General features: G+C 47.3%; 1 protein-coding gene across 6 annotated transcripts in view; it reads right to left on the bottom strand.

Moving 5' to 3' along the window:
* Nucleotides 1–22,467, bottom strand: part of LOC111936641 (T-box-containing protein TBX6L) — a 40,083-nt gene that overhangs the window by 7,771 nt on the left and 9,845 nt on the right. For 3 of the 6 annotated variants that reach the window (XM_086855762.1, XM_086855763.1, XM_086855765.1), the window contains 9 exons: nucleotides 12,282–12,607; nucleotides 8,003–8,147; nucleotides 6,908–7,010; nucleotides 6,301–6,465; nucleotides 5,841–5,987; nucleotides 5,289–5,359; nucleotides 4,415–4,506; nucleotides 3,902–4,094; nucleotides 185–3,307 (listed from right to left, as the gene is read on the bottom strand). In XM_086855762.1, the coding sequence (XP_086711888.1) occupies nucleotides 2,881–3,307; nucleotides 3,902–4,094; nucleotides 4,415–4,506; nucleotides 5,289–5,359; nucleotides 5,841–5,987; nucleotides 6,301–6,465; nucleotides 6,908–7,010; nucleotides 8,003–8,147; nucleotides 12,282–12,297 (1,359 nt within the window). In that variant the 5' untranslated portion in view covers nucleotides 12,298–12,607 and the 3' untranslated portion in view covers nucleotides 185–2,880. Of the gene's footprint in view, nucleotides 1–184; nucleotides 3,308–3,901; nucleotides 4,095–4,414; nucleotides 4,507–5,288; nucleotides 5,360–5,840; nucleotides 5,988–6,300; nucleotides 6,466–6,907; nucleotides 7,011–8,002; nucleotides 8,148–12,281; nucleotides 12,608–14,402; nucleotides 14,523–22,467 lie in introns of those variants that run through there. The other 3 variants (XM_086855766.1, XR_015277717.1, XM_086855767.1) reach the window with 3 other exon arrangements.

Raw genomic sequence — 22,467 nt, forward strand, 5'->3', positions numbered from 1 at the left:
TGCTACAAAGAATTGGTGCAAGAGCCTGAGTCACATCGAGCAGTGTGAGCAGATAACCCGAGGCTCACTGAACACGCCGTGGAGAACAATGCTGAGATCAACAGCATGTCATGCATGTACAAACTGGCCCCAGGTAACATGACTAAAGCAGAGCACACTGTGCTTGAGAAAGATGCACAAAACCTACACTTTGGAGTTTATTTTATTAGTCTTAATGGCCTGATTTCCACATGTCTCATTTCCTTTTATTGAAGCTGTCAGAGGCACTACATTATCTCACATGCGTGCAAAACCAGCATTTCAGTGGAGCTCATAGGGACTTTAAATGCCACAGCTGAAGAAAACAAGGCAGTGGGAACTGCAAAGGGAGGGGGCGGGAGCAGAGTCCAGAGCACACCTACAGGCAAAATCTCCAAAGGCTTCCCAAACAAGCCGAGCGCAGTCTCTAATCAGAGAGAAAGGATAGGTACTTCTCCAGCAAGCTGGATGATTCACTGGAGAAGGGCAAGCAGTCCTGCTGCAACAGAAGGCTGGTGAGTAATTGATGGCTCGTTCTAGGCACAAAGCTGAGTCCCTCACCCCGCTGCAGAGCCACTGCCAAACCAGCTCCACCGCCAGGCCCAGGGGCAGCAGCACCTGCACGCTGCTACCGCAAAGGTTTGAAAGAAACAGCATTGCACGCGTGTTTTCACAGGAATTCCCCAGTGCTGCTCAGCTGTCCTCAGTTACTCGTGCTCACTGCAGCTTTTCATCCTCATTAGCGCTCTGTGACAGGGAAACACATCCCAGCTACAGGCAGGTAGCCTGTGGGGGATGCATTCTCTCTCTCGTGGGCATGCTGCTGGCAGCGATCCTGTGTCATGCACCAAGTACCCCCGGCTCCTTGCCCGTGGTGCACTCACTCAGCTCCCCAGCCATTCTGCTCATCTCATTTCCAAAATGTGCAGGACAGTGGTGGCAAAATTAACTGCTAATGGCCAGAGACAGCTTTTTACAGCTGACCTGCCTTCACACTGCTGCCATTTGGACGGCAGGAAATCACGATATTTTGGCATTAAAAAAAGCCTGCTCCACATTTTGTTTCCCCAGCCAGATTTCTTTTTAAGTGAGTTGTTCATATCCACACGTGTGTCGTGCACAGCAGGTACAAATCACTACCGGCCAGGGTGCCATCAGAGGGGAGGCTCACAGGGCATTATGTACATGCACTGTGGCAAAGTCTGACCTTTATTTCAATGCTGCACATCCTCAAATCATGGGAAACCCAGGGGAAGTACTCAGCTGCTCTGTACATATAATAACTGTGATACAAAAGCAGCTCACAATATACAATTTAAATAAGGAAATAGTCATTGTAGCTGAGTCCACAAATTTACAGGGCTACTTTTCACAGTAATCTTAATAATAACAACGTGGCTCAACATCCCTAGGCTATGCAGATGCACAGTGAGGAGCTGGTGCCCCAAAAACCTGGTGCACAGCCTTTCCCAGCATCCCTGCACAGGGGTACTGAGGCACTGGGCACAAACCTGCCCAGGTCTGCTCAGAGACATCTTGCTACACGCACACACACACACACAAGTGTGCACAGAAAACCATCTGTCACACAGTCTACATGACACACCTCAGTGCCCACTGATGGCTGCAGGCCACAAGGCAGCTCTTAGTGTGACATGAAAATATTCCCTAAGTGACCCCTAGGAACGTGTCTATCCTCCCTGAGAAGCAATGAGTCTGTCTCACCGAGTCCCCAGAGCCAGGGCCATCTGTGCTTGGGCAAACAGGGAGGCCTCCCCCTTCTAACAGGAAGATGAAAAGAATTCCTGCTTGCATGGCAGGGCACAGGCTGCTTCCTGAGCAGGATGGGACCAGAGAGGAGGGCGGTGGAACCATTCTGATACCTGACAGATCCCTACAGACTCCCAAAGAGTGGTGAGATGACTTCACACACTCACAGAGCAGCGCAGGAACCACAACTATAAATTATATTCTCCAGGGTGGCAGGGAGCGGGAGAAGGAGTAAGTTCACAGTGGAAAATTTCCTTTCCCTCTACAGGAAGAGGTGGAGTGACACAGCAGCACTGCTGTTCATGGCCCTGCTTCTGACAACCTTGGAAAGCCCCAGAGGAGCCCCCACATTCCATGAACAACCTCCCTCCACCCCCACAGAATGAAGAGTATTTCACTGACCTCGAATCTAGGGCTGACAGAGGAGGGATGGGCACGGGCAGGAAGACACCACACACAGCCTTGCTGCTACTTCTCCTGCATGGAACAAACTCTCCCCTGCCTGCACAACTCACTGCTGTGCTCCAGACACACCTTGCAGTGCATTTTACTCTCATCTGCTGCTGGAAGAAAGGCAAGACTAGCTTTACTCTGACTATACTAACTGAGGAAGCTGCTCAAAGTTCACCAGGATTGCTTGCTTTGCTCATCTTTGCAATATTTTCTACAGCTTTCTGTCCACGTGGATGGCTTACTGAAAGTCCTCAGCCCCTATCTCCTTGCACCAAGTCCCAGGAGGAAGGGATGTTGGAAACTGCCAAATGCGAGGTGCCAACACTGAGATTGTGAGTTCAGCAGCTCTTTAAATACTGTTCTTGCAGACCTGTGCTTTCCTATTCCTGGGATAAAAAAACCACTGCAGAACACATTGAGCCTGACCCACAATGACACGGCTGGGGCAACCACTGCTTGTGAAATATGGTGAGGGTGGTTGTGCAAGGAGACAAGGAAGTGAAGGTGTCCCATGCTACTGCTTGCAGCAATACCTCTGCCTAGTGTAGGCAAAGCTTCACAAGTCCAACACCCCGGAGCAAAGTCCATCTCATTTACAATTTTCTTTCAGTTTTTTTCACTGGGAAGGGTCCTCCCCATTCACCAGCAGGCATAGGGGAACAGAGGGTACTGGCTCCACTCTGCCATGGTGCCATGGGCATGTCCTGGAGTTCCTTGTGTGTTGTACTCTGTGGAGAAGGCAGAGTAGCTCATTGCCCTGTACTGGCTGTGGGAAGGCACTACCCACTGCCCCAGGCCCTGCTCGGTGCCATAGGGACTGTACATGGGCGCCCGGGTCCCGGCTTTCCCCACAGAGTCCAGAGCCATGTTCACCACTCCTGTGTAGTCCTGGGGAGGAGGCAGAGGTGGGGGCAGCGGGGGCAGGTTGGTGAAAGCCTCTGGGAGCTGTTTGGAGTCGTGCTCGGGCACCATGGCGAGATCCAAGGCGTGGCACCTTGCCCGGAAATCGTTCAAGGTCGCGGCATCACGGCTGGGAAGCTGCTGGCTGTCCCCAGCCTCATGGAACCTGGGCCCAAGGGCAGAGAGAAGAGAGAGTCAGACCTAGCAGGGTGGAAAACCATGGAAAAAACACAGAGATCCCCTGGGGAAAGGCTCTTCCCCTTGCCTACTGCTTCATCTTAGTGTTGCTGTGGATTTTAGCCCAGGTCTCACTGTCACACTCACAGAAAAATGAAACGCCAGAGAAGGTGAGTCCAGACTACCTTAGTTCTGGCTAAGTTCTAGTCTGGGCTCACTCACACACAATTTTGCAATGAGAAAGGAAAAATCACTGGAGTCTTGTCACTCCTCCAAGCACTTCCTCCAAAGGACAGGTAAACTCTGTAGTACACAGAGCTGTCTGGGAGAGCATTTTGGGACTGGGAAATAAAGAACATTACAAAGACACGAGCATGCCCAGAACCAGTAGGTTTGAACTAGAAGAGAAAGGCTTTCCTTGGACCTATACACGCTAATCTACCATCTCTCAACCACATGTGCTGTCCAACAGAAAGGCATCTTCCCCTATTCCCAACTGGTTGTTTTTCTTAGGAAATACCCAGCAGAAGGAGAGGAATCCCACCAACCAAAGTGTGGCTTTGGAGCAGAAGGTAGGACTCACCGATATGTCTGGTAGGACGGCGTTGGCACTTGCTGCTCTCTGGCCAGACCCTCCCTCTGCTCAGCAGGCACTGGTGAGGCTGCAGGGAACGCCTGGCTGCTGTTCTGCTCCGAGCCCCAGAAGGGATATCCACTGCTCACCACCACTGGGTTACTCTCTTCCTTCACGTCTACATTCTCATCCTTCTCAAAATCTGACTCAAATCAGGGGAAAGAAAAATGGAAAAGAATGAGAAAGGGGAAGAGGGAGGCAAAGCTCACAATGGTCTATTGGCAGTTGCAGTAATCACAGGATGGTGGAAGGCAAAACACTGCCACCTCCTGCAATCCTTCTGTCCTACGGGAATAGCCCCTTCCAGCTCTTTTCTGCCCAGATACTGTAGTGGTCAGTCCTGCCCTGTCCTCTCTCCTTAGCTCTGCTACTGCAAGCAGCACCATGAGCTGGAGCAAGGAATGATTTAACTTAAAAAACTTTCTGAATATCATTCTCTGGGTTTGTTGTGATCAATATTACCACGTTCCTCAGCAGCAGGCTCCTTTTCCTCAGGCAACTTCCTCTTCTGGCTCTTGGCTGGACTGGGCTTCTGGCATTTGGCTCGTCCTTCCCTGGAAAGAAACAAGACATGGGGGTAGCTTGGATGTAAGCTTTTGCCTAAATACATAGGCAGGGAGTTATTAGGAGGAGAAAGAAAAGCTGTAACATTTTTAAATTTAAGTAAAAAAGAGTCTTTTTTACTTGGCCTTTTTTCATCAGGAATTTTTTTTTCAGGAGATTTTTTTTTCAGGCATAAAATAACACAAAACAAAATCTCAGATATTTTCGTAACATTTTCTGCTTGGAAAAAACCTCCATTTTTTCCTTCTCTAATGCCAGTCTGAGGTCGCAATTTAAGCTCTTTTTTTCATCTCATCCACTGGCTGCCCTCAGACCAAGCAGAAGATCTCACTGGTATTGGTATCCATCTTCCCTCTTGCAGACAAAATCTCCCACTGGAAGAGACACTTTTCCACCCACAGGAAAAAGAGACAAGGGAGCTTCCAAATGTCAGAATCAAGCTGATCTCCAAGAGACCAAATGGTCTGCTGTGGACTCCTGCTATCACTGCTATTCACATGTCAGACTCCAGTCTAGCTCCAACGTGCCAGGGAGTGCAGGTCTCAAATTTGTCACACCTCCCACATTTCTGTAGGAATTGTCACCTCCCACTCCCCAAGTCTCTTGAGAAGAGGCTGCAGAGAGGGACATCACTCCCAGATACAGGGAAATGCAGAGTGCACAATGCAGCAGGCTCAGCAGAGCTGGCTGGCAGAGTTTGGCTCAGAGACCTTGGGTAAAATTCACAAGTGAATTCCAGCTATAAACAAATTCAAATGAAAAAACAGTTTACCTTCGAGTGTTCTTCCCATGTTCACGGAAACCTTTAGCAAACGGATTGTTGTCAATCTTGAGCTTTGTAATCTTTAAATGAAAGGAACAAGACTCAGCATCACAGTGACTGGCTGGGTTCTTCACTGTATTTATCACAGCAGATAACTGTGTGGGAGTTTTGGACATGGCTTTGCCACAGTATCTCAGCTCTCCCAGCAGCTCCCATCATTGTGGGTCAGGAACTGACCCACAGAGAGAAGTGACCTTGCCAGGGTCAGCAGGGATTTGGGTGGGATTCATCTGACTGACAAATACACAGGGTGAGCATCTGTATCTGGACCTGCAGCCATACTTTTTACTGTATTTGGAGTTCTGTGTCACTGACAGTGCACTCAATACCATCAAGATGGACGGCTCATCTCATCACAGAGATGTTTTCCACAGGAAGCACAATGCGCCTATTTCTTCCCACTGTCCACCACAGATGCCTGGGATGAGCAGACAGCAGAGACACCTTCCTTCACGGGGATTTTACAGACAGTGTGTCAGAAGCAGAACCTGCACACCTTACCTGCTCATTCTGGTAGGCAGTGACAGAGGTGAAGACAGTCTCAGGGAAGCTGAACACCTGGAAGATGCTCCAGCGGACGCTGAAGAGGTCGTCTGCCTGCACGATGTGGAAGCGCGGCTTATAACGGTGCATGGAGTGCAGGATGATCTGGGACAGACAAAGGACAAGGTTTCCATGTGCCACCACTGCCAGCACATTGCAGATTCCCTGTGGAGACTCTCAGGACACCCATTTCTAACCAGGGACTCCTGCTGGGCTTGGTGTCTCCCTGTAGTGACAGCACAGACCTGCACCTCCCCTAGCAGGGAGCTAAGAGGGCACAGGGGCCGGGCTGAGGGAGGAAGAAAGGGCATGTTTTGGATATGTTTTGATTTCTACATCATTTAATTTCCCACAAATCATGCCTATTTCCCACAAAGTTCATCTGCAATGAATTCCAAGAGAGCACAGCACAACCTACATGCCCATGTTGATCCAGAGTGTTGTTAGTGAGCTTCAGTTTTTGGAAGGAGACAGGTTCTTTCATCCAGTGGCTGCCAGGAGCTGGGGAATCTGGGTGGACATAGGTGCGACAAGGGAGCTGGGGCTCTGCTTTTCCAGCAACTTCCCACTGGTCTTTATTCCACTGTGAAGGGACAGACAGAAATCTGGAGCTTAAAAAAATATGCTTTTAGTACAGAAAAGGCCCAGCAAGTTTTCTTCTCAGTCAATTCAGTGCACTCCTCTGAAGCACATGTAGCAGATTCTCTTTTACAAGCCATGATCATGTTACCAAATCAGCTCCAAGTTTAGGCCTCATTTTTCCTCCCTTTCTCCCAATGGCTGCCAGAAAAGTCTGACATTAATCATGATTAAAACTGTACTGCTTACAATGAAAATTAGTTACCTTTCCAGCTGCTCCCCAAGCAAAACTGACAAATAACTCCAGAGAGGCATAAAATCCATCACTTACTTCTGAACTTTGTCCAAAGAGAATTTATTTATCAGTGTGACAAGTGAAGCATAAAGATTAAGCTATTTCAAACAGATGAAAAGACAGCATAAATTCTGTTATTTAAAGCACTTACCTTGTACCTGAAGTTATCCATTGGCACAAAATCTACCAGCATGAGGTACTTGGCATATGGGATTAAGCCAGAGACTTTGATTTTGCATTGAGGAAACATTCGTCTGAGGGAGAAATGAAAAATACAGTATAAAGGTTTCTCTGTGAAGTGGCTGTAAATGATCAAGCAGCATGTCACATTTACTCACTGCTGTGCAAAGCCCTGTGAGCAGTATTTCTCCAGCCAGCCACTGACCATTTGTCCATCTTATTGATGGACTGTCTAGTCCTGTGAGTTTAGACATGATAGACACTAACAGGGCAGCAGTCACTGAGGGCCTGACACTGTTCCTGCTTTTGGTCTTCCAATTCCTCTAACACAACAGTGGGAAACTTGAAAGGAACTGTTTGGAGGTTGTACATGGTTCCTGGCCTGCTGCAGCTCTCACAGCCCTGGAGCATGGATTAAATCTGAGTGTGGGTAGAAAACATGCTCTCATCTAAGAGCACACCCAGCTTTCTGTTCCCATATTCCCTGCCACTACTTTTAACTTCTGACTCTGCAAAAAAGCTTTGACAGCTACCTCTCTACCCAAAGGGATTATTCCAGCTCACAGCAGCTTTGACACAATACTTTACAGCTTCACAATTCCATCTTCTTTCACTGCAAGCTCCATAATACATGACTCATTTATACTTCAGTGGAGTCTGCACACACAGATTGTTCCAAGTCTGGGCCACATTTCTTGTCTGCAAACACAGACTCAAACCCAAGCATTTACTGCTCAACTGCTGCTGCCTGTGACCCAGGCAAAGGGAGCCCAGGGCTCTTCCCAGAGCAACCTCAAAGTGACAGGAAGAACACCAATGTTACATGGTAAGATAAGGGTACAGGAGTTTTCTCAGCATGTCAGCCCCACAAAAGACCTTTTGCACCTCACAGTTTGGACTTCTAGAACACCCTGAAAGTGCAATTCCTCTGCCAGGATCAGGAAGATCTGGATAACTGGCTACAAAACCAATTTAAAGGCCACCATTCAAAAAATAAGCATCCGGAGACTTTGACAACAGCTGAGAGGGGTGTGGTGTGTGCAGGCAGCTGTCCTGTGCCCCTTACCTGCCAGATTTGGTGATGATCATCTCAGTTCCTATCTGGTGAAACTTCATCCAGAGCCCCATGTCCTCGAGGGTGACCACAATGGAGCTCTGTGGGAAGGGCTCCAGGCTGGGGGAAGGAAGGGCCTCACACGGCGCTTTCACGTCTGGAAGGAGAAATGAGATGGTGACTCAGGAGGGGAACTCACCCTCAGGGTCTGGGCAGTCTGTGCCACAACAAACCTCTTAAAAACTGCTACTTTTCATTAAAGGATTTTTGTTACTTAGTAGGCTGAGAGGTAGGGAGCCTTTTCCAACTGGTTTGGTTTTAGCTGGTAGGTCCTTTTGTGAGGATCTGTGTGTTGTACCAATTCATCCTAAATTCCATTGTTACAAACCCCACACTGGCAGGTAGCCACAGTCCACTGTTCTGGTATGATCAGGGTTACATAAAACCCTTTATCAAGAGAAAGCAATAGAAGCTGAAAGGACTGGAAAGATTTTAAGTGCACCAGTGGGTAGTAGTGGAAAATGACAAGTAGGTGGTAGCAGAGGTGAAAAATCCCCCCAGAAGACAAAGATGAGACAGATAGGAGTCCTAAATGTAAGTGAAGGCAAGAAAAGGAGGTGGCAGACTATGGATAGACTATATTCTGAAAAGAGAATGGCTGGTCTGAACTGGAAGTGGAGATGGGGAGCCCAGAGGAGCCTGTGAGAGGGGTGGAAGGTGTCTCTTCACTAACACTCCATGGCAGTGCTGCAATCTTCCTGCTCTCCCTCTTGAGTCACAGGCCCAGCTGTGGGCCTGGGGAAGAGGAAAGGGAAACTATTCTGGAGGAACTGCCTTTGGTGTTGATGCTACCAATCACCTCTGCACAGCTTTGGATTAAAAACCTCCTTAAACCTCTGCTAGGTGCTCTCAGCAATACTGTAAGGCAGGCAAGATTGCTGCTGCCATACTGAAAAGCCCAGTTCCATTTTAGGAGAGAATGTGACCCAGAACAGTTCTGGTGGGCTGAGTTCAGACCCAGCAGGGCTTTAGGAACATTGTCCTGAGGAGGGATGAGGAGCCTGCTCGGTGGGGCACCCACAGCAGCAGAGCTGTCCCAGCTCAGGGCCAGCAGGACCCCTCTGGGTGCTGCATTAGCAGCCAGGCACAGCTATTTGCTTAAAAGGTAGATTTTTCTGCCTCTCAGCCTGATCAGATCTTATTCAGAGCATAGCAGGAAAAAAAGGGAATTTTCACCTTGTTGCAGCTTTCCTGAGTAATGCCTTCAAAAGAATATTCACAAAAAGTAGACAACTATTTTCAGAGAAATTAGCTTTTTTCACAAAGGGACGTCTTTTCACCAAAACAACCCAATACAAGTCTAAGTGGTTCTTCCCTCAGGATTAAGAAAACATTAAAATGTAATTTTGTCTGTTTATAGAGGTCTTTAGGCATTTAAAAAAAAAAAAATCCCCTACCCTTTTTTCTGCTTTGATCCAACATTAATGAACTGGCCAAGAAGTGACACCTAGTTTGCTCACCAAGATTAGCCTGTTAACATCTTCTTACTAAAGCTTCCCCCATATCCTCTTGCAAAGACATGAAAGCTGCCATGAGACGATGCATTTGGTAGCTCAGTGCAGCACATGTATCAAAAGGAGTTACAATAAAATTGGGCTGATTTCCCACAGGAGCCATCCAGTCACAAATAAATGCAAACAGGTTTTGATTAGCTAGACAGATGCTCACTCCTTCCCCCAAATGAATTTTCAAATTAACATTTCTTTAAGCAAATTCCAATGCCATTAAAAGAGACTACAACAAGGCAGATCTCAGGAGTCTTTAGTGAGGGGAGATTTCCAATGAAGTTGAGGGAATTGAAGTGAAAAGAGTTCAACACTGAATTAAAAATCAAAGGCAGATGTTATAATCTGGATTTTACCAAAATGAGTCCACAACGCACCTGTAGGAGTGCAATGCTGCAGGAGACAGGAACAATAAACGTTACAGCTAAGGTGCAGAAATGCATAGAAATGCAGAAATTCTATTCTGTGCAGATTTTGTGTGCCCAGGCTGAGGCTGAAAAGCAGGACATGCACAGTGTGCAAGAGGCCCTGGAGCCCAGCAGTGGTGTGAGCTGGTGAATGGATCTGCCCAGCTGCCATTGCCTTCAGCAGGACCCTGCAGTGATGGATGTATTTGTAGGCTCCACTTTGGATTTTGTTTGCAAATTTGGTTTGGATTTTTGTTTCACTCCTAGTTTGTGCCTGTGTAACTGATGGCAAGGCTTAAGCACTCACCCTCCCACAAAGACAGTCTGAGTGTTGGAATTATGGCAGAGAGGTTTGGGCAGAGGGTCCAAGCCCTGAATGGAATTTATGTGAGCTGTACTTCTATGGCTTCCTCTTCTGTGCAACTTGGTTTTAAAACTGTTATTATCCAAAAGAGATTTAAACCTTTCCCAGCAGTTCTACTTTTACTTTAAAAAAAAATATTCCTATTATCATTGTATCCTATTATCATGGTAACACCACACAAACATACATTCAAAATCATGTTCTTTATGTCCAGATGAGGCTGAAAGATAGGAAGCTGCTGTGGTAAAGGCACTGAAAATTAAGAGATCTTCAGTCTATTCTGTGCTTGATGTGAAGGTCCTTATACCAACAGCAGTGCTACAGTTTCTGTATCTAGAACGAGCCATACATATCTTTTTGTCATCTTGGGGACAGAAAGGAAAGAAGGAGAAATGTGAGACAATTTAGCAGTTTGAGGAGGAAGATCTATGGATAGAAGATGTTGGAGTACAACTGCCTCACCTAAAGCAGTTCTTCAATTAATTTTCCATTAAAGATAGACAATGTTAAAACGTCAGAAAATTTGTTGCAGCCTTCCCAAAATGTGCAGGATAGGATCTGCAATACTAAATTCCCAAAAAGGGAGAAAGCTATGCTTACCTTGACTAAAATCAGTTATTATTATTATTACATTTGTTGCTGCTCCCTTCCAAGTGAAGCCAATCACTTACAGCTATCAGTGTCCACCGGGGAGGAACACGCATCAATATACAAAGCTTTCTAATAAATTTATCTTGCAACAACCAAAAAACCCCTCCCATGTTCTCTGATCTTCTCAATGTCAGTAGAAACACCCTGACCCTCTGGAGGGAGCCCCATTTCTCAGATCCAGAGAGTTTTTTGGCAGGAACAAAAGTATGATGTTCTCACAAATGTAATGGCTTCATCTCTCAGATGCATCCAGTCATCTACCTGGAACATTTCTGCTGGAGGGGGTCATACACCACAAACAACCCAGTAAGAAAATGAGGTGAATACTGCAATATTTGGAATCTTTAACATGAAAATACCATGATACATTCTACCTTTTTTCCATTGCTGCTCTTCTGTTTTTCAACTTGAAATTCAAGTGGCAGAAATCACTATGAATCAGATCAACACAGCAGGGACTGAAAAAACCCAGAGCAGCAGCAAAGGTGGAAATCGTCTAAATCACTGCTCTTGCATTTTGCTCATGAATGAGACAACATCTTGCAGAGGAAGAGAAAGGAAGCTGAGACTGCCCAGTCACCTCTGATGGGCCTATAAAATGGGCCAGGATTTTTTTCTGATGTAGAATAAAACCCCAGAGTAAATTTAGGGTTCAGTTGCTCTGACAAAGGCAGCTCCTCTGGGCCGGCCCTTGGTGTCCCAAGGCATCTCTGTCATTGTGCCCAATCCAATCATGCTCCACACAGGAGAGATTAACAGCATGCTATGAGATGGACTGAAGGAAAACATCGTGAAACCCTAAGGAAATCACAAAAATCCCGTGCTGGGTGTGAACCAGTGAGGAGCCGTCGATGCCTGATTGGGGTTCATGCTTTCAAAGGGCATAAGAAATAGGAAAAAAAAGCCCAAACCCAGACAGTTTGTATCAGAATTGTTATTAAAAGTATGTCAAGTATTTCCAGACTTTCTGTGGCCTTCAACCTGAAGAATTCAGTGCTTTGCAGACAATACACAAACACCTCCAGCCATCAGCTGAAGGGTCACACTGCACAAGGTGATGTGGGCAAGGGAGTTTTGGACACAATTGTGAGCAAACCTTTGCTACCTTACAAAAGATCTTCTAAGGCTCTCAAAAAACACTCAAATGCACCATTTTTCATCTACTCCCATGAAAAAAAAAAAAAGTTTTTAAATCCTCTCCAGCCCCCCAGGCACTCTTCTGTAAATGCTGGTGAGCACATCTTCCCTTTCTGGCATGAGGCTAGGATCTTTCTGTGCAGTGAGAAAAGGGAAGGAGTCCTTACCTGGTAAAGCTTGCATTTTTCCATGTACTGTGACGTGGAGGAGCTTGCAGGGCCAAGAGAGCCACCAGAGTTCTTACAAGGGAAGCCAAAATAGTCCAGTTCAAAAGCAGGTCTGATTTCCTGAAGCAAGCACAAGCCCTTCCTTCCGAATCCAGTGTCAAGAGTGAGCGGGATGAGGATGGGACCCCAAGCACAGCTAGCCAAGGTGAGTTCCTGTTTTATGGAGGATAATGAGCAGGGAGGAGCTTCCCGCCAGGGCTGTCCCCTTGCGAGCCTTTGATGTCCAAAGGGACAAAGAGAGGAAGGATCTGCAGCAATGGCTGGGGCTAGGGGAAGAAAATCAAAGAGAATTAACATGGCTTTGACATACAGGAAACCCTACAGGGGAAATGCACCTTGATTTACTGCTAACGCACTTTTAAACAAATAGAGACAAGACTGAAAACATCAGTTGAGGACTCAGCTACAAAATAAAAACAAATGCCTTAAGCAGCAAGGAGGGATAATTTCTCTTCGGCTGTTCCATGGGTTTGTGATAATTCTAATCTTCAGCACACAATCATTTTACTCTTGATTCCTGGTATCAGAATCAGGACGGCATCGAGCTCCTTCCTTCCCAAGTGGGTGATTTACAGTCTGTGTAAAGTTTGCTCTCACAACTGGAACGCTGCAGCAAGTCATCCCTTCACCCCCAGGTGCCTTCCCCAACAACATGAACACATTTGATGGTAAAACCTCACTCATCTGCCCAGTTTCTGCATTCCCAGCCCTTAACTGCACTTCCTTTCAGGCACTGAGGTTATCCCTTGCTCAAGGCTCTGCTCTTACCCAGGGAAGGCTGAGCAGAAATGGAAGGGCTTGAGCATTTTCCCTTAATTAGTTTATTCTGCAAGTGTGACCATTAGCTTTTGTGCTTATAAGTGCTTACAAGTGCTAAGAGACAGCAATCAAGGCTCGAGCTCCAGGGCACAACACAGCCACTGCAGCTCCTGAGGAAGGGGGTTCTGTGCATCCACACACACCAATGGCTGTACAAACATTTACAGGACCAAGACAGTCAAAAAGTGGAGCTCAAAAGCAGGATTATCACTCTGAACCGGCCACTGCTGGGTCCTGCACAGCAAATTTAGGAGCTCAAAGAACTTGCTATATAACTGCATCTCTTTCACTGTCTAGATTTATACCAAATAAAATAAATGGTTTTTTCTCTTTTGTCAGTGATGTTACTGATCTTCAGTCTGATGTACAAAACAAATTTTGAATTTATTTCATGAGTTTCTACACCCAAGCATTTCTTCAGTTCTGTTTTTATTGCCTTTTGGAGCAGGCAATGCAAGGACATGCAGAGAGGACAAAGGAGCTTAATCAGAGCAGGGACTGACTCTCTTCCAGTGGTATATTGAATTTTAGGCATCCCAGTGCTATCCAGGGAGAGAAAAAACAATTCTTAGTGTGGTAAGGAAGAATGTTTTAAAGAAAAGGGTTGGAGAATTTGGGAAGTCCTGAGGAGGATTTTATAGCAGGAGGTGGTGCACTGGCTCCTGGCACCTCTGGTGACATCCAGCCTTGCTGGCATCCCTTTTAAACCCCTGGGGAATGCACAACACTACAGGCTTTTCTCCCTCAGGTAGCTTGGAGACACCCAGAGCTGTGGAGCCTCAGCACCACAGAGGAGAGGAATACCATGTGGTGGGGAAATGTCAACTTGTAGCTCAAATAGAAATTATTAATAAATATGTGGAGAAATAAATCAGAAGGGAAAAGGTCAGCTGAAATGGTATCAAGGTCAGATCTCTGCTTGTGCTTGCACAGCCACTACCAGACACAAAATAGGATGCAGAAAAGCTCTTTGCTCTGCTACAGAAGGAAAGCCAGCATCACATCTGCTCCCCCCCTCCATGTCCTGCTTTTCTAATGCTAGTATTTTAATTGTAGAAAGAGGAAAAAGACAACCATAATCAGAATCTGAAAAGGAAAAATAGAACAAAAATTGGGTCAGATTCAAGCTAGCAGTGAGATGAATCAACATCCCACACAGTCAGAAACCGCACAACAGCAGCAGCAGCTCTGGGAATTTCAGACTTCACCTGACAGGAGCGTGGGATGTGTATCATGACTTACTGCTGCTTCCACAAAGGCTATGAGATGGTCTCCTGCTGCCACTTCATTTGCACACTGTGTAGCAGCATGTCTGGGGAACGCACATTTGCTACAAGTACTCAAATCCTTTTGGCTTCTCCCAGCTGATTGATGAGGAAGGTGGAGCCATTAATTACCCATGACTAGTTAACAACCAGTTTTCTCCCAGCCATTCTAGTTGCACTGGAAATGTTTTAAAAGTGAAAAAAAAAGTGAATTTGTTACTATTGCTGGAAAGTGTGGCTAATAGGAGCAATCCCCAGGAAATTCATCCCTAGCAGAGAGGGAATTTAGCACATCACCCTCATCTGTCCATCCACGGAGAGCCCTCAGGCAGTTTGATGGGAAGTTGGAGGTAAATGTGCTGGTGTCTAACAATTCACTGGCAAATTGGAGGCTGAGGGTGTGGAAAGGGACGGGAGAGAGAGTGGATGTGACACGTGTGAGCCAGTGACACACACACAGCTCTGCTCTGAGCCCCTTTACAGCAGCAGGGATAAATCCAGCTCTAACAGCAGGCTCTGCCCTGTGCTGAAGGGATGAGGTAGGGCAGGAGGGAGGGGATGTGTGATGACAAAAGCAGAGGCCAAGAGCTTTTGCTTTGCATCTCTTTGAGAAGATGATTAGAAAGAAACATTCCCCCTTTGGGTTTTGTAGCAAGGCAAATGTTTTCTGGCATATCTCTCCACCTTGAGTAAAGGTTTAACCCTTACTGGACCGGGCAGGGAGCTGGTTTGTGCACAAGAGCTCTCCAAGAACACAGTGATATCCTGCAATCGCTGGCTGCTGCCTGGGGCTCCCAGACTGCTGGAGAACAGATAAGGTGTCAGGCTTTGGCTAATGGGGCTGGAGTGGCACTGCAGCTTCTGCAGAGCTCCCAGGAAAGCAAGCCCAGAGAGCAAGCTCCAGTGTGAGGCACAAAGTTACTGCCTGGGAGACAGCTGGAATGTAAAAGTCACCTTCCAAAAGAGCCAGCCTCGGATCATTGCTCGTGAGTGCAGTAGCCAGTACCCAACCCTCAGGTTTCCCTCTCTGAGAAAGTGTTGCCATATCAGCTTTAACAAACTGGGCTAAAGCCAGGCTGCCTTGTCTGCCTGGATCTGCACAAGCAGGAAAGGACAACATGGAGCAGTGCAAACTGTACCTAAGAGATCCTCCCCTCTGAAACGTGAGGAAAGCCTTCCTGCCACTGAAATGGGATTCATTTTGCTGATTCCCATCTGGCACACACAGGCCACAGCCCCAGAGCATCTTGGCAACTCTTTGTGAAGGATCCTCTGCCATCTGCACAGAAGTACTGGAAAGTGAAAAGACAACATGTCATCAACAGGGCCCAAAATAAACCAGATAGCTCATCACTGATACCTACTTCATTAAAAACATGAAGTGGCCTCAGATTCTCCAGAATCCACAAACTGGCTCCTTAAATCCAGGCTCATCTCACTGTGGAGCAAATGCAGCCTGGTTTATGCACCCAGGGCCATGGGGAAAAGCTGAGATTTTCCAGAGAAAAAGCCTGGTGAAACTGTTGCTCCTACAGCTGTGCCAGCATGAGACTCCTTGTCCTTGTTAGTGCCTGACACATCACCCAGAAAATAGGAAATACAAGTGCAGGGTTGGCCAGGACAGAGCTGCTGAGCTCTGGCAGCACAGGCACAGCCTGAACTTGGGTAGCTTTCTGAGCAAGTCTCTGTGGGCGGCTACAGGAATGGTAAAAGCCTGCAGAGTGTTTTGAGAGCCTCTGAAGAAGTGGTACATATCTCCTGTCATGCTGCAGCACAAGAAACAGTTCCTACCCAGCTCCTTACAGCAGCTCACACAACACAGCATTTTCTTCTGATGGAGGGAAATGGCAGCTTTTCCCTTTCTTTTCATGGTTTTGATTGATTTTTTCCTGAGAAATGCTATCTGGTGTCTTCAGGTACATTACAAGTGTCATGCAGACTTTTCTACCGTGGGACCAATGCACGGGACCCCACAGAGACCCCAAATCTTTCCCGTGTTCTCAAGAGTGCAAAAATGACATTTGGCAGACCAAAACAGCTGTTTGGAGAGGGCCTGTTGGTAACATCTCCACGCTAATTCACCACAGGGTCCCAGGACAGAGGCTCAGTGAGCTGTGGGGACGGGTCACGGGCTGCAGGGCAGCTGTGACAGGATCTGTTCTGGAAGGGAGCGTGGGAAAGCAGCTCAGGTACACAAGAAGTTGTACATGATAAGCTTAACACAAGACTTTTCTTTTTGCAGGTTTGTGGATTGAGGTATCTGGCTGCAAAGCTGAAGAGGACACTCCCCTGCCTCCCTCCCTGACATCTGCCCTGTGCAGTGCAGCTCTGCTCCCATCCCTGCTCCCATTCCTGCTCCCTGTCCTGCTCCCATCCCTGCTCCCATCCCTGCTCCCTGTCCTGCTCCCATCCCTGCTCCCATCCCTGCTCCCATCCCTGCTCCCTGTCCTGCTCCCATCCCTGCTCCCTGTCCTGCTCCCATCCCTGCTCCCATCCCTGCTCCCATCCCTGCTCCCATCCCTGCTCCCATCCCTGCTCCCTGTCCTGCTCCCATCCCTGCTCCCATCCCTGCTCCCATCCCTGCTCCCTGCTCCCATCCCTGCTCCCATCCCTGCTCCCATCCCTGCTCCCATCCCTGCTCCCATCCCTGCTCCCTGTCCTGCTCCCATCCCTGCTCCCATCCCTGCTCCCATCCCTGCTCCCTGCTCCCATCCCTGCTCCCATCCCTGCTCCCATCCCTGCTCCCATCCCTGCTCCCTGCTCCCATCCCTGCTCCCTGTCCTGCTCCCATCCCTGCTCCCATCCCTGCTTCCATCCCTGCTCCCTGTCCTGCTCCCATCCCTGCTCCCATCCCTGCTCCCTGTCCTGCTCCCATCCCTGCTCCCATCCCTGCTCCCATCCCTGCTCCCTGTCCTGCTCCCATCCCTGCTCCCATCCCTGCTCCCATCCCTGCTCCCATCCCTGCTCCCATCCCTGCTCCCATCCCTGCTCCCATCCCTGCTCCCATCCCTGCTCCCATCCCTGCTCCCATCCCTCCCTCAGCATGGGGACAAGAAGGGAAATACTTAGCGGCCACTTAACACTGCAGGCTGAGCTCTGCCTCAAAGGCTGCAGTCCAGAGTCAAATGCAAAATGTGTCTGTCTAGAGCCCTTTCAAGTTCTCACAGACTCCTGATGTGGGTGCACTGTTTTCCTGTCATCCCATTGTGTTTCCCAGACACAGCTGAGTGCTCTGTCCCGCTCAAATCCACAAAAAGAACCTGCTGAAAGGACCCGGGGCAGCAAGGAGAGCTCTGCAGACAGCTCGGCCAAGGGCACCGAGCAGGAGCTGCCTTTCCAGCCCTGCATCCTCCCTCCCACACCTGGAGCTCCAGCCCTGCATCCTCCCTCCCTCCCACACCTGGAGCTCCAGCCCTGCATCCATCCTCCCTCCCACACCTGGAGCTCCAGCCCTGCATCCATCCTTCCCCCCATACCTGGAGCTCCAGCCCTGCATCCATCCTCCCTCCCACACCTGGAGCTCCAGCCCTGCATCCTCCCTCCCTCCCACCCCTGGAGCTCCAGCCCTGCATCCATCCTTCCCCCCATACCTGGAGCTCCAGCCCTGCATCCTCCCTTCCTCCCACACCTGGAGCTCCAGCCCTGCATCCTCCCTCCCTCCCTCCCACACCTGGAGCTCCAGCCCTGCATCCTCCCTCCCTCCCACACCTGGAGCTCCAGCCCTGCATCCTTCCTCCCACCCCTGGAGCTCCAGCCCTGCATCCATCCTTCCCCCCATACCTGGAGCTCCAGCCCTGCATCCTCCCTCCCACACCTGAAGCTCCAGCCCTGCCTGGCAGCCACAAAAGATCAGCCCAAGAAAACAGGCAGCAAATACCTCTGGCTTAACATCCATCTAGAAATACTTCTCTGTTTGTACACACGTGCACACACTCATCTGCAAAGATCATCGTGCAGATCTTCACAACTGCTGGCAGTTTATTTAACCATGAATTGAGACCAGACAAAAGCCCTGAGTGGAATGGATTCTGCTGAGCAGAAGCCCAGCAGGCAATACTGCTGCAGTCTCTGTTAAATGCTGATTTTCCACAAAAAAAGCAGCAGCTCAGACCCAGAAGGTTTTATCTAAACTTCGTGGAATTTCGAGACTGCTGATACACCATCATTGTACCTTGGTTTCCACAAAATATTACTTTTGTTGGTGATCAGGCATTTGTAAAACCAGGAAACCAAACTCAATCAAGCTAATTACGTTGTTTGACAAAGACAGATCTCTTCTGTCATAAGGAAGTTTCATTCTTCACTGTTCATTACAGAAAGGTTCTAATCAAACCAGGAAAGCAATAAACATCTATAATTCCTTATCAGAGGAACTACCTTCAAAGAGCAAATTAAAATTAAGATTTAAAGTGTTTGGAATTGAAAAATAAAAACTGCTGTGAACTCTACAGAGCTGCGTAGAGCTCAGTTCCTCCAGCATCACTATTGCCTCTGAAGAACTTGCTGAGGAAGTTAATTATCATTACCAGAAATCATGACAAGAGAACAATTAAACCATACACAGCAGAATTTGATTCGGAGCACTTACAATAAATCCCGTTTCATTTCAAAAAGATTTTATTGCTGCGTATTTCTTTTCCTTTTATATTATTATTTATAATTTCTTTAAAAAAGAACTGTAAAAAAATTATATAGTCATAGGATACATCCATCTCCCAGCAGCAAGGGAACTGAACACAGTCTGACCTGTAGAGTCTGAGCTGAGCTTTAGAGGATCTCCCAGAAATAAAATGAACACCAGGACAGATTCATGCAGCACATCCTGCAAGATGCATTTTGAAAACTGATATGGGGCATCCTGATGCATCAGCAGCAGCAAAGCCTGAAGTCAGTAACAAAGCTGGAAATACATATGGATTATAAGCAGAAAGCCCTTGGATAGACTCTGAGCTGTACTTTTTCTCACCCAACTTGTTCATCACCTCACAGAAAAATGGTATTTGGGTCCATAATAACAATATTCAGGTAAGAACCCTTCAACACCACTGATAACAGAAAAAAGCACCTGTCGGACTTCCAGGATTCCTCAGTGCTGGAATGAGGCTGCCATAAGTGTACATGAACTGACACAATCAGACACAGCTGTCGCTTCTCCTTGCACTCCCTCATCTCTCCAGATTTTTTTTCCTTCATTCTTCCCACAGTGCAATTTCTCCTGGCGGTTTTTGTTGCAGGCAGGGGCAGATCACAGCCCGGGGCTCCCTCCCCCTCCCAGCAGATTGTGAAGTGTTTATGACCTGGCTCTTATGGCTCTAGAGGTGCTGAATGGCCTTTTCCCCCCTCGAGTCTCAGCTCCTGATGGGCAGCTACAGACCAACTTTTAGCGGGTTTGGTCCGTAGTTGTGGATTTTATTGCCCAGTTTGTCTCTTCAGCTCACATTTGTAAGCTCCAGAGTAGATTTTTCCCTGGGTAACACTCTGCAGCTCAAAGAACTCCTCTTGTTTTTATTACATCCTTAGTGATTAAAGGGATATTTAAACCTCACAATGCTCCCTGCTGTGAATATAAAAGCCTAACATCATTTCGGATAGATGTGCTTAGAAAAATAAATTAAAAATTAGCCCTACTATATCGAACAAATGCTTCTAAGTGGTTAAGAACATCAGACACCTAAATGATTTAAATATATGGGATGCAATTCCTTGAGAAACCAAGGGATGACACATGGCTTTGTCCAGTCAGAACAGTTAAATACACAAATTTCCCTTGGAAGGAGGACAACAGAGGTGTGCAATGAGTGCATTATACTGCAAATACTGGATTTTATCTACTTAGGCAGAAGTGACTTAGATTTCTCCTCTCTAACTCTGCAAACATCAATGCACTTAATAGATGCCACTCTTAAAAACACAAATTTGGCATTTGTGAGGTAAAACTGTTTTTAAATGACTGCCACTTCACAGCCTGACCTATACCTGCCAAACCTAGATACAAACAATGCAATGTAAATTCAACAGAAATATTCACAAATTCTTCTCAGAAAAGTGCTGGGGAGTGTGCAGGAGGAAATCAAATCACCTTTGGGAGCAAGCCAAGCATTGCTGTGAGCACAGATGGGATGGTTATCAATACTGATGGTTATCAATACTGAGCTCACTGGGTTTGCCACTCTCCAAAACTGCAGTTCCTGGTTGAAGTTTTTGTAGGAGCTGCTGCTGGGCTCAGGTTTGGTGAGCTGAGCCTCAGATGGAGGTTTGGACTCACCACCAAGGCCTTCATTTGCAAACAACTCTGAGAGTGCAGAGAGAACCTGGCACACTTGGAGGCCTTGTGCTCTGCAGGACAGGACAGGACAAGTTACAACAGCAGCTGGGGGGGCTGGTTTAGATTAGCAGAAACCTGCAGCAAAAATTTGAAATCTAAGCCCATACATCGTCCCCCAGTATGTCCTTCTGGCTTTTTTGCTTTGTATTTCCTCTCCAAGATGGAATGACTCCTTCTCTTCCCTTTGCACCATAATCTGAAGAAGCTGTCGGGAATTGCTGAATTCTGGAATTTTTCACCCCAAGTCCAGATTTTCCCCTAAGAGAAGATCACTTTTGTTTTGAACAGTGAAGTTCAGCCATAATCACCAATAAAAATAATGTAATATTAAGGAGGTTCCCTTACAGAGGTGATTTCTAGGGTTTTCTGCACTAGGTGTGATTTCATTTCCTCATTGAAAATATAACCATAAAAATATAACCAGAGGGTACATATGTGAAAATAGCACATAGCTGAGCAGGAAAGTGGCAGGGACTCTTTCTGGGAGCCTGCTGAAAAACAAACTGGCAAAACCACAAGTAATTCTTATCACCTCATTATCAAAGCTACTGGGGAACTGGAGGGAGACTGGATGAGGTGAACACCAGAAGAGATTAGAGGAGTTGGTTAAGGAAAGCTTCCATGATTGATGGCCCTGTTCACAAAGAAGAAATGAACATGTCTGCAGGGTGTAAACATACAGATGACAGAGGAAATAATATTCTACAAAGGGATATAATTATCTTCATTAGTTGGGATGAAAATGAGAGAGAAGCAATTTGACTATCCAGGAAAAAACACTGTGGCTGTGCAAGCCTGTTCTCAGAGGAACAGACAAAGTCCTTCCTGTATTAGGCTTTTAATGGCTTTTTGCACACACCAGTGCCACTGCAGAGAACAATTCTGCCTTCATGTGAGCAGTAAAGAAGGCTCTGGTGGATCTGCTCCTCTCTTATTCCTACAACTCCTCAGATGAGCACTAAATGCTGTCAGAGGCCATGTGAAGAAGGGAGGTTCTGCTGGCACAGGAAGAGGACAGAACCCGGGCTCACTGACACACTCTGGGTTACAGCACTACACATCTCCCCTATCTCTACACATCATAAGTCACAAAAGAGCAGCTATCAGCTCCCAAGGGAGGTGTGACTGCAATAGAAACACCACTGACCTTGGGAGAGCACTCCTCTTCTGCACTCCAGGTCACAACGAGGGGACAGGTGACAAGTTATGGAGCCACTGGGTTACATTTCCCACAAAGTGCCTTTGGGTGACAGTGGAGATACACAAAAGCCACCAGCCATTGTGTGAGAGCTGACAAAAGATTGATCCAGGGATGAGAGAAGCATTTTCTCTGCAATTCTGAAGCACAAAGTTTATGAGCTGCTCTCTGGGCCTTCAGAGGGCTTCAAACAGCCCTCAAGGGAAAGAAAAGAACTTCAGGTTACACAACCATACCCACTCTGTTCCTTTAACTCCTGCACAGTGTTCTTGGCTCACCAAGTCATTTTCTGTGTTCTAACAAACTCCTGCCACAGGCAGCTCCTCCCTTTTTCCATCACAACTTTCTTTTCTATCCCTTGATAACCAAGAACAGGCCAGAAACAGAACATTCCCTGTGCTGACAAGTCCTTTCCTTTGAGAAATCCAACCTAGGGCTGTTCTTGCAACAAACTGGGATGGACAATACCTCCCTCTCTTCTGTTTCAGCCCCTCATGTTCATAGAAGTGCCAGATTCAG

Source organism: Cyanistes caeruleus, chromosome 18 (assembly GCF_971803275.1).
Source record: "Cyanistes caeruleus chromosome 18, bCyaCae1.hap1.1, whole genome shotgun sequence".
NCBI classification, from domain to species: Eukaryota; Metazoa; Chordata; class Aves; order Passeriformes; family Paridae; genus Cyanistes; species Cyanistes caeruleus.